At 46.8% G+C, this 12,847-nt stretch overlaps 1 protein-coding gene across 19 annotated transcripts in view; it reads left to right on the top strand.

Moving 5' to 3' along the window:
- dlg2 (discs, large homolog 2 (Drosophila)) overlaps positions 1-12,847 on the top strand; it is a 218,191-nt gene that overhangs the window by 53,315 nt on the left and 152,029 nt on the right. Inside the window, exon 1 of one of the 19 annotated variants that reach the window (XM_072713682.1) lies at positions 4,576-4,649. The exons of 17 other annotated variants lie outside the window; for them this stretch is intronic. In XM_072713682.1, coding sequence (XP_072569783.1) covers positions 4,608-4,649 — 42 coding nt within the window. In that variant the 5' untranslated portion in view covers positions 4,576-4,607. Of the gene's footprint in view, positions 1-4,575; positions 4,650-10,784; positions 10,984-12,847 lie in introns of those variants that run through there. One more of the 19 variants, XM_072713683.1, reaches the window with a different exon arrangement.

The following is a 12,847-nucleotide window of genomic DNA, read 5'->3' as shown; positions in this document are numbered from 1 at the left end:
ACATCAGCCCAGTGTGTTGCTGCCAACCACTGGCTTAAATGTGGAATGCACTCAGTATTTTTGGAATATATAGAACCTGGTCCATAATTTTCCTTCAAGTACATTGGTAAATTTCGGTCAAAGAGAATGAATGTTGATTAATGTACTATTGTCAATCGTGAAGGAACTGTTAGTCTGTAAACATGTAAGGAATGTATCATGTGAGGAACAATTTAAACAATTAAACCAGAAAACAGTACATGAACATCCTGAAAACTACCTTTTCTTAAAATTGCATGGCTTTTTGAACACATTTATATTGTTGTTGCCAGTTTGTAATTGCGGTCACTGTAAAATACTACATGATCTTACAGTTATTTTTTTTTTTTATTATTAAGTGGCCAAAATATCTCCTACTTCTGGGGTGAAGAGCTTGTAATTACCTGAGCTGACATTAACTTATGAACTTATTAACTTATGCGTTGGGACACTTGCACTACCCTGAGTGCAAACCAATCAAAACCTTACTGGAACATTCTACATTGCTCCTCCACATACCTGTCATGAGGCATGTAATGCACAGCTTTCCAACTCTGTGTACTTTAAAGGACTGTTGGTAAACAGCCACATGCCTAAAATTTGATTACATAGGTAAGACTCCATACCTGGTAAAGCCTGTACAATTAATGTGTTTAGCATCAATCGTAGCTAAAGTAGAAAAACTGCTGCATAATCAGCGTATGAACAATTAGCATTAAGCAGGTGTATTACTGTATGTTAGTCGAGTAATGCATCCTAATTTTAGGGGTTGAAATAGAGACTGAAGTTAAATGTTTCATTTGCACTGGAATGGTGAGGTTGCTCATCTGTTCTAGCAGATGTTTGGAGCTTGTTCCTCCTGTTTGTGGTGACAGAATGAGTGAGCTCTGGAGGACAGGTTATGGATGGCGAGGATTTTAACTCCCAACTGTAGCTGTGCAGAGCAAGCTGGTAAGGATGCAGAGGCTGGAGCTCTGTAGATAATGGGGAGATAGGTGGCTAGCTGCAAAGCTTGATGGTCATGATGGCCAAATTGAGCTCTCGTGTCTGGTGTTTGCTGGAACCATTTTCTGACCCATGTGTTCTCTTCTGTGGATCTATATTCCTGCATTTGTGTGTCTGTCTGTGAGTGTGACACATCCACACGGCATGAGATGCTGCAGGGAGAAGATTATATTTGTACCTGTTATATACTGGTTACAGCAGGGTCTGCAGAAAGTACATCAATGTCAGGTTGCTGTTTTGACATCATTCTGAGTCTGCATTTCATTTTCTTACAATCCATGTACCATTAATGTTGGTTGGGGTACATTATGCGGTGCTGGGTTCAATTGTATTTTGGTTTTACTGGAAGATGGCGATGGTGCTGAACGTTAGATCTCCGTGGCTGATGCCACATCCAGTGATTTCCCCCAATCAGTATTGGGCCATCCAGTGACGCCTTTGTGTGAATCTCAGGAGGACGAGGCAGCATCCCGACATCTGTCCCTGATCCCTTTGCTGCTATGACTGGAGCATGTAGGTCACCTCGACCAGATTGCTGCTGAGCGTGTGGACTTGGCCTCCCTCCCGGGCTAAGCTTTATGTAGATCTGGCCATATTACGCCCTTAATAACTGATTTAGGATCAGCTTACTGTCCTACGATCCTTATATTTACTTATTCGTTGTATCTGGAATTAAACAGCCAAGCAGAGTGGTCGTTCGACTTGCCAAAGACTGATCTCCACTTCCTAACACCCTCCCCCCCACCCCCAGCCAGTGCTGCCTTACTAAATATGGAGCTTTGCTTGCCTTGTGTGGTGCCTGCTGCAGTAGATTTCGTAAGGACTTTAATGTTGGGATGAGAATCCACCTTGCCAATGGGATTGCTGTACCTGACTGGTAATTCGGGGGGGAATTGATCTTGCAGAGAAGAGTCCAGTGTTGAAATATGAGAACAGGGTGTTGCTTCCAGGATACTCTTGCATTTTCCAGCTGCACTCAGCGTTGAGCTCATCATGCTCCATTTTCCGTGCTTGACTTTTTTGTTTAGTTGTTTTTTTTCTTCCCCTGGCTTGGCTCATACTCCTCCACCACCTCCTCCACCTCCTCCACCTCTTCCTCCTCGCAGTGCTTTCTCACTTCTGCCATTCTCCCTCCCATCGTTTTCTTCCCACACTGTCCCTTCCCACTCGTTTCAGTTTGCTCTCCTTCGCTGCGAAACCAAAGAGGATCTTTCTCATCTGTACAGCAGAGCAGCCGAACCACTCGTTACCACGGTAACAGGGAGGCTCTCACCAAAAATATATTCTGTAAAGCATCTTTTTATACCTCCCACCGCATTCTGCCTTAAACTGCACGCATCTGAATTTGTAAAAACGTGTAAGGGGGCTGATGTGCACATCTTTCCCAGGAATGGCGGGTGGTGCAGGCAGATAATACACACCCTTTATGATCCAAAGGATCATGTTGGTTTTTTTTCTTACTTTGGTGAATTTACATTTCCTTCATGTTACTGTAGACTGTTAGGTTGCAGCAATTTCTACCCATGCAGAACCTTCTCTTATTTTTGTCTCCCACTGATTTGTGAAAATTAAAAAAGGGAGAATGCATACATTCTGTACGTGTTTTAAGGTCAGGATCCTGACTAATTATGAAACCGTTAAATTCATATACATTTCGAAGGACTCATTATGCTTCTCAGAAGGATTCTCTTGATGGTTTTACACTTTGTATTTCTATGTAACTCAAAACAAATATATTACATACATCCAAATAGCTGGGGCAGCACAGCGGGGCGGCGGGGGTTCGAGTCTCTAGGTGTAGCTCTCCCCGTGTCATCTAAGAGTTTCCTCTGGGTACTTTGGTTTCCCCCCACAGTTCAAAAACATGCTAAGGTGCATTGGAGTTACCAAATTGCTCTTACGTGAGATTGATGTGTGTGCCCTGTGATGGATTGGTGGCCCGTCCTGGGTTACTCCCTGGCTTCTGCATGTACTGTAGCTTCCAGGATAGGCTCAGGACCCCCACTATCCTAAACAGGACAAGCAGGTATGGAAGATGGATGGATTGATGGATGGATAGACATCCAAATAAGTAATGTAAGCACTATTAATACACCTTACTTATGCAACCCTTCCATTGCATGAGACAAACTTTTCTTCAGAATTTTATCCATGTAACGATCTCATTGAGATGGTCAAAGTCTCACTGACCATTGATAATGTTCATATGAGAGGGGAAGCTCATTAGTAAGTTGTTTTTTGCTTCAACTGTCTAGTTATATCAGCTAGTATTAAAGGTTAAAATCAGTTGAATTGGGACTTAATTTGCAGCTCAATTATATCTTTTTTTTATTGGTGGGAGGAGTGTTTGGATTGACACGCACACACGATGCCCCCTGGTGGTAATTTTTTATGAGTCTCCACTCCCTAGAAACTAGCAATCCCAAACTCCCACTGCATCTTCTTCTTGAGTCTTTTTGATCTCTGTACTGAATTCCTCGCTGACTCGTCGTGTGGCAGATCCCACACCCCGCTGCTGTTTGAGTCGTGACAAATGTGCTTCATTGTATTTGTTGATGACGGTAGAAATGTATATTTTCTTCTGTGCTGCAGTAGCTAACGCTAAAAAGTGGCATGTGTAAGGTGGCCTGTCAAGGCTGATTTGGTCTCCTGGAGAAGTCTCTGTCTCTGTGACCCGCCAGTCATTTTTCGTTTTCTGACTGTGAGTCGATGCTGCAACATGCAAGCCTGGCAATTTTTACCTTTTGGTGTATAAGCACGACACACTGGAACCTCTGAAACATCCTCTGATAGACAGGAGCCTTGTAATTTCATCAACACTTGTTATATGCAGTTACAAATACGAGTCGCCAGTGCTTCGAATTGCATTAGTAATGCCAATTTAGGCTGGTAATTGGTCATCAGTATTTAAAAATAAGACCCATGAGGTAGATTATTCACACACTAGATAATCCAGCACAGTAGAAACACACTTGCAACCCCAATTAAAGCAATGGACAGCAATATTACATAACCTTTCAGCCTTCTGAGCTTTCTGAAAAGAGGCTGTTCCATTTTCAACAGCATGCCGCACATGAGATCACGGTTAACGAACTGCAAGTTGCCCGCCCCCCCCCCCCCACGTGCCGTCTAACTGAATTTTAGAAGCTCCATTCTTTGCAATCATGCTGAGAACCAAGTTACATTTTAATTCCAGTCCCCCCCCCACACACACACACATGCGCGCACACACTCTCTCACACATGCTCAGCCTTCCCCTCCTTCCTCCCGCACGAGTATAAGGACCCAGGCGTGGATTTCTTCCCTCTCCGCAGCTGAACTCTCTGACTGTTTGTGGAAATGCTCCTCATAGCAATAAAGCCCAGCGTAGCACTCTGCCGATGCCTTCTCACCATGCTGCTCTCTGAAAGTCACAGAGCCAGGCATCAATAGCACGGTGAACCTCAGCCTCGCTGCTGGAAGGACATGCCCAGGGATGTAATGTGATTGTGATCCTTTTTTTTTTTATCTCCACCCCCCACCCCCTACCCCCCTCCCAGAAGATCTGCCGTTACGGTGCTCCTTATGCTTTCTTATCCCTTGCGATGTTTTTTGCATGTTACTGTGCACTGAGGACAAACGTTAAGGTAAGAGGACAGCAGCATCGATAGCGGTGAGCACGCGTGCGTGTCTGTCTGTGCGTGGTTTTTTTTTTTTTTTGGGAGTGAGCGAGGACAGGGAGGAAGTCGGGCTTTTGTGTGCCGTAATTCCTGACTTGCAGGGTGTGCAGGGTGCACAGGTGGTTTGCATCTTGGCGACGGTGCCCGGTGCCCGGCGCCCCGTGACGGGGAATCTCATGACTCCCCCCGTCTGTTTGCTTAGAGCTGCTGCCGGCTGCTGGAGAATAATCCTTAAAATGATCATAACCAACAATGATGTTTCACATAAATGGCATCTTAAAGCTTTGAATTTTTTGTTTGTAGCCGTTAAAAAAAGATTAGTGATAAATGTGTTTTTACCTTTGACAGGGCGACCAAGATAATGTATGCAACAGAGTACCGGTCCATCCAGCCTCGGTAACAAAAGGCTTTTGCATGGTGTGTGTGTGAATTCCGGCCCCTTTTCCCCTGGTGATGGGAAATCACCGAGACCCATGCCGTCGTGCTGCACAAATGAAGCAGCGTGCTAGTGGTGACTTGCTCGCCCTGGTGCCCGGCCCCCTCGGCTGCTTACATTGCCAGTTGACCCTCTGTTTTGTCCCAGAGGGGCTCATAGACAACAGTACATGAGAGCTTGCCTGGTCGTCTGGGGCCAATGGGGTGTGGGGGGCGGGAAGGTGTAGGTGTGTCCAAAGCAAAGGGAGCAGAACATGCTGCTTGTCCAAAGCAAAGGGAGCAGAACATGCTGCTTGTCCAAAGCAAAGGGAGCAGAACATGCTGCTTGTCCAAAGCAAAGGGAGCAGAACATGCTGCTTGTCCAAAGCAAAGGGAGCAGAACATGCTGCTTGTCCAAAGCAAAGGGAGCAGAACATGCTGCTTGATTGGTAATTTTGTGGTTATGGGGTGTGATGTGTAGTATGTGTATGCGAAATGAGGAGGGGGGGGGGGCGGTGAGGGACAGCTGCCGTACGAATTTCAATTCCACTGCTCACTGCCTCGTCCAGCAGGGGTCACTCATTTGGCCACAGTTAATACTGCCTTTGTTGATTTACTTTCTTTGCGATGGGATACAGGACAAAGCATTTGATAAGCATTTAATTATAGCACAGTTTATAAGGGGTTGCCATAGTGGCTCAATTGGTAGCACTGTTGCCTCAAACCCTCGGGGGGGGGGGCTTCTAATTCTGCCTCCGCTCTGAGTCTGTAGAGTTTACATGTTATCCCTGTGTTGTGTGGGCTTTCCTCTGGGTACTTTGGATTCCTCCTGCAGTCCAAAGACATGCAGTCTGGCTAATTGTCTTCTCATAGTGTATGAGAGTGCGTGTGTGTGCCCAGCGATGGACTGGCATCCCACCTAGGGTGTCCCCTAAACTTGTGCTGCCTGGGAAAGGCTCCAGGCCACCCTACGACCCTGACCAGGATGACCCAGGAGAGTGATAGACAGTTTTTTGGAGTGGAGGTTTTGCAAAAAGATCAAGCAAGTTAGAACATATTTTTTAAGAATGATATGTTTCAAGATACAATATCTACTAATAGGCAAGTCAAAGTAAACTTTGTTAGCTTGTACATTTACATACTCCTAACAAGCTCGAAGCATTCCATTCCTGTTAACCTTGTTCATAGCTCTTTGTGTCAGCAATGTTGTGAATAAACTCAATTTCAGTGCCTGGTCATTTTGTGCTGAGGCTTTGCTGGCCGTTTCCAGCCAGAGGACGGCACTGAAACTCACTGGAGGGTGTCAGCATGCACAGCCGCATACCTGTGCTTTGAAGTTGGGAAACAAATGTGCATGCAGCTTGCACAACGCAGTTCATGTCCTGCAGTGAACCCTCCAAGCGTAGCATCAGCTCTGGGCTTGGGTGTGTGTGTCTGGCACGTCTTTCTGTCCAAAGTGTGGGCATTCAGGGTGCTTTGGAGCATCTTGAGAAGGTCCTGGAGATTTCCCTGCCACTGTGAATCTTCCCCCTGTGTAACCCCAAGGAGTTGGGTGGGGGGTGCTGTGCCAGAGACGGGCTCAATGTGGGCTACAAGGTTTAATAATTTCTGGCATCACCGGATGTTAATGATGGGTCGGATTCTACTGTACAAGACAAACTATGAGAAAATTCTGCTCAGTATTGGTGCTTCTGTATGCTGCAATGTGAAGAGCGAAAACTCGCGGTAGACATTTCCATCAACCCAAATACACACCGGCATGGATGTAAACTGATAGAGCGGTTCCTTCTCCCACGGGCATGTGGCTTTGCCCTGTCCTGCACGTTTCTGCGGTGTTCAGGAAAATCTGCCCAGAGCACAGTTTGTCTGGAGATATTGATATGTGACCTGCTGTGTAATACTTTTTGATGTTTCCACTGATGTTTGCAAGTGTGAAGGACAATAAAGATTTATTACTGGTAGTGTTGCAGGATCCTTATGTTTCTCTATAAATTGATAAAAAAACTCAAATAATGTAGGCTGTGAATGATGACTCTGATCATGTCTGTGTGAAGAATCATAGGGAGCTGCGTTTCTCTCCACACACACACACACACACACACACACACACACACCCACCCACCCCCGAGGGTGGGTGAAGCTTTGGTGTGGGTGGTGATCAAGGCTAAGCAGCCTGTGGTGCCGTGGGCCTGCCTCGGAAGGAAGCTCATGCAGGGTAAGAGGATTCGGGGGGGTGGCAGGGAGGTGGTGACCGGGCTGCAAGTTTTGGGGTAAGGGAAGCTTCAGGCAGAGATGGGGGTATGAACTGATTAGTCCATTGTGTCAAGGGGCTTGGCTCGTGATTGCCAATGAACCCTCAGTTCATGTTAGCTTGAGTCTTGTAATCGTGCACTTGATCCTCCTGCAGAGACACTACCTACCTCAGTTGGACAAGTTAGACAGTTGAGTTTGGGTCTGACTAAGAGTTATGTCTGGAAGTGGCCCCTTGGCTCTGAACTGTGTCACACTTGACAGGCCATAGCCTTTCTTGTGGTTAATGGGTGAAAATGTTACTTATATTTTCTATTTGCACAACTATACTGGAATTCTTTAGTTTTCCCATACCCATTCTTGCAAAGTGTGGGGTTAGAGTGCAAGGTCAGTGTCCATTTTCCAGTGTCCCAGGAGCAGTTTTGAGGTAAAGAGCCTTGCTCTGATGGTCCAGTAGTGGTTACTTTGCTGTCCCCTGGATTCAAAACAACAACCTTCTAGACACCACCACAGACTCCTAACCCGCAGAGTCACACATCGCCCTCACACCCAGTGGGAGTGACAGTGATGGGGAAAAAAAGAGTTGGTGTTAGTGAACGAACCTCCATGCACCAATGACACCCCTAACCATCAGGCAACCTAAAGTGTCTGGTACTAAATGTTAGGTTTGGCATTGTGGTGCATTTATAGACTAACAGGATCAGACTGAAATTCCTCCTTCCTGTTACAGTGAGGACACTGGAGGCAGTGGCGGAAGGCACTACATGGTAATGAGAGTGGAGCAGGCAAGATTTAGCACATTTTGCATTCTGCCTTCCACAGCTCCACAAGGAATTCCATCTGGCAGACTGGAATTCAGCATCACTGCCTGTCCATACGGCATGAAAAGCCATGTCTCAGACTTCTTTAGATAGCATACAGAATGTCTCTCATATTTACTCCTTCTAGACAGCAAAACTGCATTATACTCCAGTTACGTGTCCAGATTTACAGGTGAAAGCCTGAGTTTCCAGTTTTGCTACAGTTGAAATCGTCCATCATAATTTCAAGATCAAAGATATTTTATTGTCAATTCACATTTTATGTGCAAGACATAATTTTATGGCCATCTTGTATGTATTTTAACATACGATACATATGTTTATTTTGCATGCTTTTATTTACATAAGCTTGACTTGATGGTTTGTATTAGCCTGGAGGAGCTCTGTTGTAGTGAGCAGAGTCATGCAGCTGTGGGCGATTGCATACCAGGTGAATAGCATCCACCCATGGTAGGGAAGAGAACAGCTCAGAGACCAGCTCGTGTGCTGTACAGAGTTATGGAGGTTCTAGGTCAGGAGTGTTTGTAATAAGAGGTCATGTGGTTCTTGTGGAATAGTTCTATCTGTACATGCATTCACATAATCAGCTCTTCATAATTGTTCTTAAATATTTGAAAGTGGAGGCTAATTTAATGGGACACGGCCATATGCTTTTTAAATGACCCCTAGTCTCTAATGTCCTTTTACTTACCTTGACTCTTTGCTTTGATTATAAGCAGACTGGTGTCAGGGTATCTAACATGTAATTTTATACTTAGGCTAGTAATATGATACTGCAGTATAACTGATCCCTCTATCTGGTTACTGCACAATGTGTGTTATGCAAATATTCCATTGTGGGGATCAATTGTCCCCTCAATATGATACATTTTTTCTACAAATCTGTGACTGTTTTGTATTTGGTTTGGTTACTTATGGTTAAAGTTAGGGGTTAAGGTTGTCATTGACTTGCTTTGGAGCCTGTTACAAACTGTCCTAGCAGTGCACTTTGCACCACTTAATGTTCGCCATTCCTTTTGAAGGTCACTTGATGTCATCCTCTGATTCATGAGACATTGTCGGATAAATTTATGGTCATCTCTGGCATTAGAAGGTCACTTCCATCCTCTACCTGACTGGTTTTTGGTTGTTCCCAGTGTCTCCTGCTTCATCTTGTTCTTTTGTACTGCTGTCTTAGAAGCAACCTGCAGCTCAGTGTAGCCTTCTGCCAGCAGAGCCAGGATTAAACCAGCATTCAAACATATGGAGTGGTTTCTTTATTCTTTCCAGAGCTGTGTGTGTGTGTGTGTGTGTGTGTGTGTAGCGTTGATCTTTAATGGCCTTTCTCAGTTGTCCCTCTTCCCCTTTAGAAATCACAGTATGTGGATTTTCAAACGAGAACTAGCCGAGCCATGCAGCTTTTAAAATCGTACCATGATCTCCCGATCGACTGTGGGTAGAGCTGAGCCTCGAAGTGGGGGGAAGCAAAACACTAATGATACGCCGCCACCAATGTCATCGTGCTCGCTGTTCCAGCCCAGTATGAGACGGCCGCGTAAGTGTTCCAGCGAGTGCAGCAGGGAGAAAATGTTCTTTGGCTGGCTGTACCGCAACGATAATAGCAGGGGCTGCCTTGAGCGTCGGTGTCTGACTCCAAACGCAAGCCGGTTTTTAATGATTCAGCTTTGGGGCTTTCTAATGGAGCTGTCAAATCGTTTCCGGGCATCTGCATGGGGTGGAAGTCCTGTAATGTAGTAGACAACCCCAGCCTCATGGAGTATGGGGGGTGTCCGCTTTGAGCCACTGCATTCATCCGCAAGCTGTTAATCTGTCACCCCCCTCCCTGTCTACCATCCAGTGCAAGGGGCTGGTACTTTGGGGCCACTTGCTGACTTCATCATAATAAAAACCTACAGCAGAGCAGGAGGGATGGGAGGGATGGGAGGGATGGGAGGAATGGGAGGAATGGGAGGGATGGGAGGGATGGGAGGAATGGGAGGGTGCCCCTCAGTCACTTTACAGGGTCATAAGATTAATTCTGCTGGTAAGCAATGGAGAAAGTGGAGCCCCACTCCCCATAGACCAGATCTCAAGCTGCTTTCCTCCTCTTACCAGCGACTGAATTAAATGGATCAATACTGAATATCGGACTGAGTTGTTTCTGCGCCCTATCCCCTTCTCCCCGCTTGTTGTTTTATGATCAGATGTCTGTCTCCCAGGCCCCGCCCACACCCACGGGGCTGGTCTGTGCTACCGCCAAGTGGGAAGCTCCCTGCTGATGAACTGCAGCCCCTAGGTGCCATTGCAGCAGTTCCTGTCAGCTCTCTGTTCTCATCCCTCCTCGTCGTGGTGCCGTCAGGGTTGGCCTGCTTACCGCTCTGGAGCCTGTTCGGGGTGGCGGGGTCTTTCGGGTGGAAAGGATCAGTGCTCCGTCGTCCAAGCCACAGTGTTCCTCGTCGCCCCTCCCCCGCAAAAAAGGGAGTCAGTTGCAGCGGCAAAAGCCGACCGGGTTGCCGCAGCATCTTACGCATCTTAGTTCCAGCTTGGCTGCACTCCCTGCAGTGGGGGTGGGGGGGGGGGGGGAAGAGTGTGAGGAGGGGAGAATCTCTCTGCCGCAGAGTGGAGGGTGCAGCGATGGGGAAGCCATTCGTAGCTGTCCCACATCCAGGCTGCACTCTGGCACACGTCGGACCCGGGAATGATGAGCACGAGCTCTGAGGACCGGCAGGAGGACAGGAGTAACTTGGCCACGCTGACGTCTCTTTAGGCCGTATGAGATAAAAATAAAGGGAGACGGTGGCATGGAAATGCAGTGCGAGGAGGGGAAGAACGTGGAGGTAAGGAAGCACTCAGTACATTACAGGAGCTCCTCTGACTTCAGGGTGAAGCGGAGTTCTGGAAAGTTCTTTGGAAAGGCAGTGATTAAACCTTGATTTACAGTGTTCTGTTCGGTGCGCACCACCCGCTGTTTAAGACGTCAGGTCTGTCCCTTTCTCTGAGGGACCTTCTTCCATAACATCCCGCTAAACTCTTAAGAAAAAAAAACTGCAGGAAAGTGCTTCACCCAGTTTCTCTCTCTATCTCTTTCTCTCTCTCAGCCTCTCAGGCACTTTCTCTCTATGTCTTTCCTCTGCTTTCTGCCACTCCACTGTCGTATACACCCTCATATGTTTCAGAAGAAAGTCTCCTGCAGTGGAGCACAGACTGTTCACGGGGGCAGTAGAGCACTGCACAGACGCGCCAGTGAGGGAGCTGTATGCCTGGGGCCGATTCATGTGGAGCAGGGCAGTGCCGGGTCGGGTTTGAGCTGGGGTCAAAACTTCTTGAAGGAGTCTTCTCCTGGTTACGGTCGTCTCTTTTATTCAAATGTCGGCGGGGGGTGGGAGGGGGGTTACATACAGAAACCTGTTAGGCCCAGTTTGACCACCTCTTCAATCTACATTTACCAGTGCCAAGTTTCAGAGAAAAGTGGTGGTGCGGTGGATAGGAGTGGCTTAGATGTTCACACATCATGCGCTGCCTGGTCTGCCCTATTGTCCGCAGAAATCGGGCTCCCTGTCCTGGCAGATTACAGAATACAGCCATTGTCAAGCGGGGCCCTCTCATATATCCGCCTTTCCTGATGGTCTTCGTGGTAAGACGCAGGGAGCGAAGGCTCGTCTTACATCCTCTTTGGCCGAGGAGATAAGCAAACATGACTTTCTAACAGACACAGGTCTTGTTCCTCCCTGTGACTTACTTCTCGCTTTTCTCACCCCCCCCCCCCCCCCCTTCCAAATGAGTCAGAGAGCTCAGTTGATGGGGACATCTGCACTGGGGGACGAGTTCAGTGTAATCCTGGCCAAGAACCCATCTCTGCATGCAGTGAGACAGCCTCAGCAAATCTGACATCACCCACATATGCAGAGAGGTGGAGTAAAATCTAATGCACAGCCTGGAACTATGAGGCCAATATGAAATTTTTGTTCTTTAAATCTGGCCCTGACTTCCACCATGCCGACTGTATTATGCAACACTACAAAGGTATTTAGTTAATACTTTTATGGGGGGTGCCCGTGATACTTTTTGTATAGGATGCTAATGCCGGTGTTTCGTCATTTTATGAAACATTTCTGTAGACCTCCCGCCAGTAGCTGTATGGACTCCCAGGTTGAAAACCCCTATCTGATGGTGAGGTCCACAGTGCTCTCTCTGGACAGGGCATTCCTTCTTTATGTCCTTTTATTTACCCTCACTGTGACACGGCATGCTGCTGCTAAGCCTTCACTTTAGTAGTGTTGGCAGGAGACCAGTTCAGTAAATGTTGTCTTTTTGAACTTGCAAGGGACACTATTCATCTATAAGAAGGTGTGCAGTATCTTTTGGAGGCTGTGTGTGTGTGTGTGTGTGGCGGTGGGGTTTACCTAAGGCATTTCTGATACATAAAAGCATGTCCCATGTATAAGCATGTATGTATAGTACCTTCAGCACATTATGTCTAATGTTCAGAAAACTCCTAAGTCAGTTTCTGTATGGACTCTACAGGGATTAGAGGTAATGTTAATGTTAGCCTGCAGAGCGGACAGGTACAGCATAACATATTAATGAATACTGAGTGCACACTCAAGGCAAAGGAGAGGGTTTTCCTAGCGAAAAGTGGGCGGCACAGACCACACCACTGCCTCTGCAGCTCTGTAACTATCTGTGTGTCACTCATGAACA

Source organism: Paramormyrops kingsleyae, chromosome 6, assembly GCF_048594095.1.
Source record: "Paramormyrops kingsleyae isolate MSU_618 chromosome 6, PKINGS_0.4, whole genome shotgun sequence".
In the NCBI taxonomy this organism is placed as follows: domain Eukaryota; kingdom Metazoa; phylum Chordata; class Actinopteri; order Osteoglossiformes; family Mormyridae; genus Paramormyrops; species Paramormyrops kingsleyae.
The sequence above is the reverse complement of the archived record's forward strand: the minus strand, read 5'-3'. Positions and strand labels throughout refer to the sequence as shown.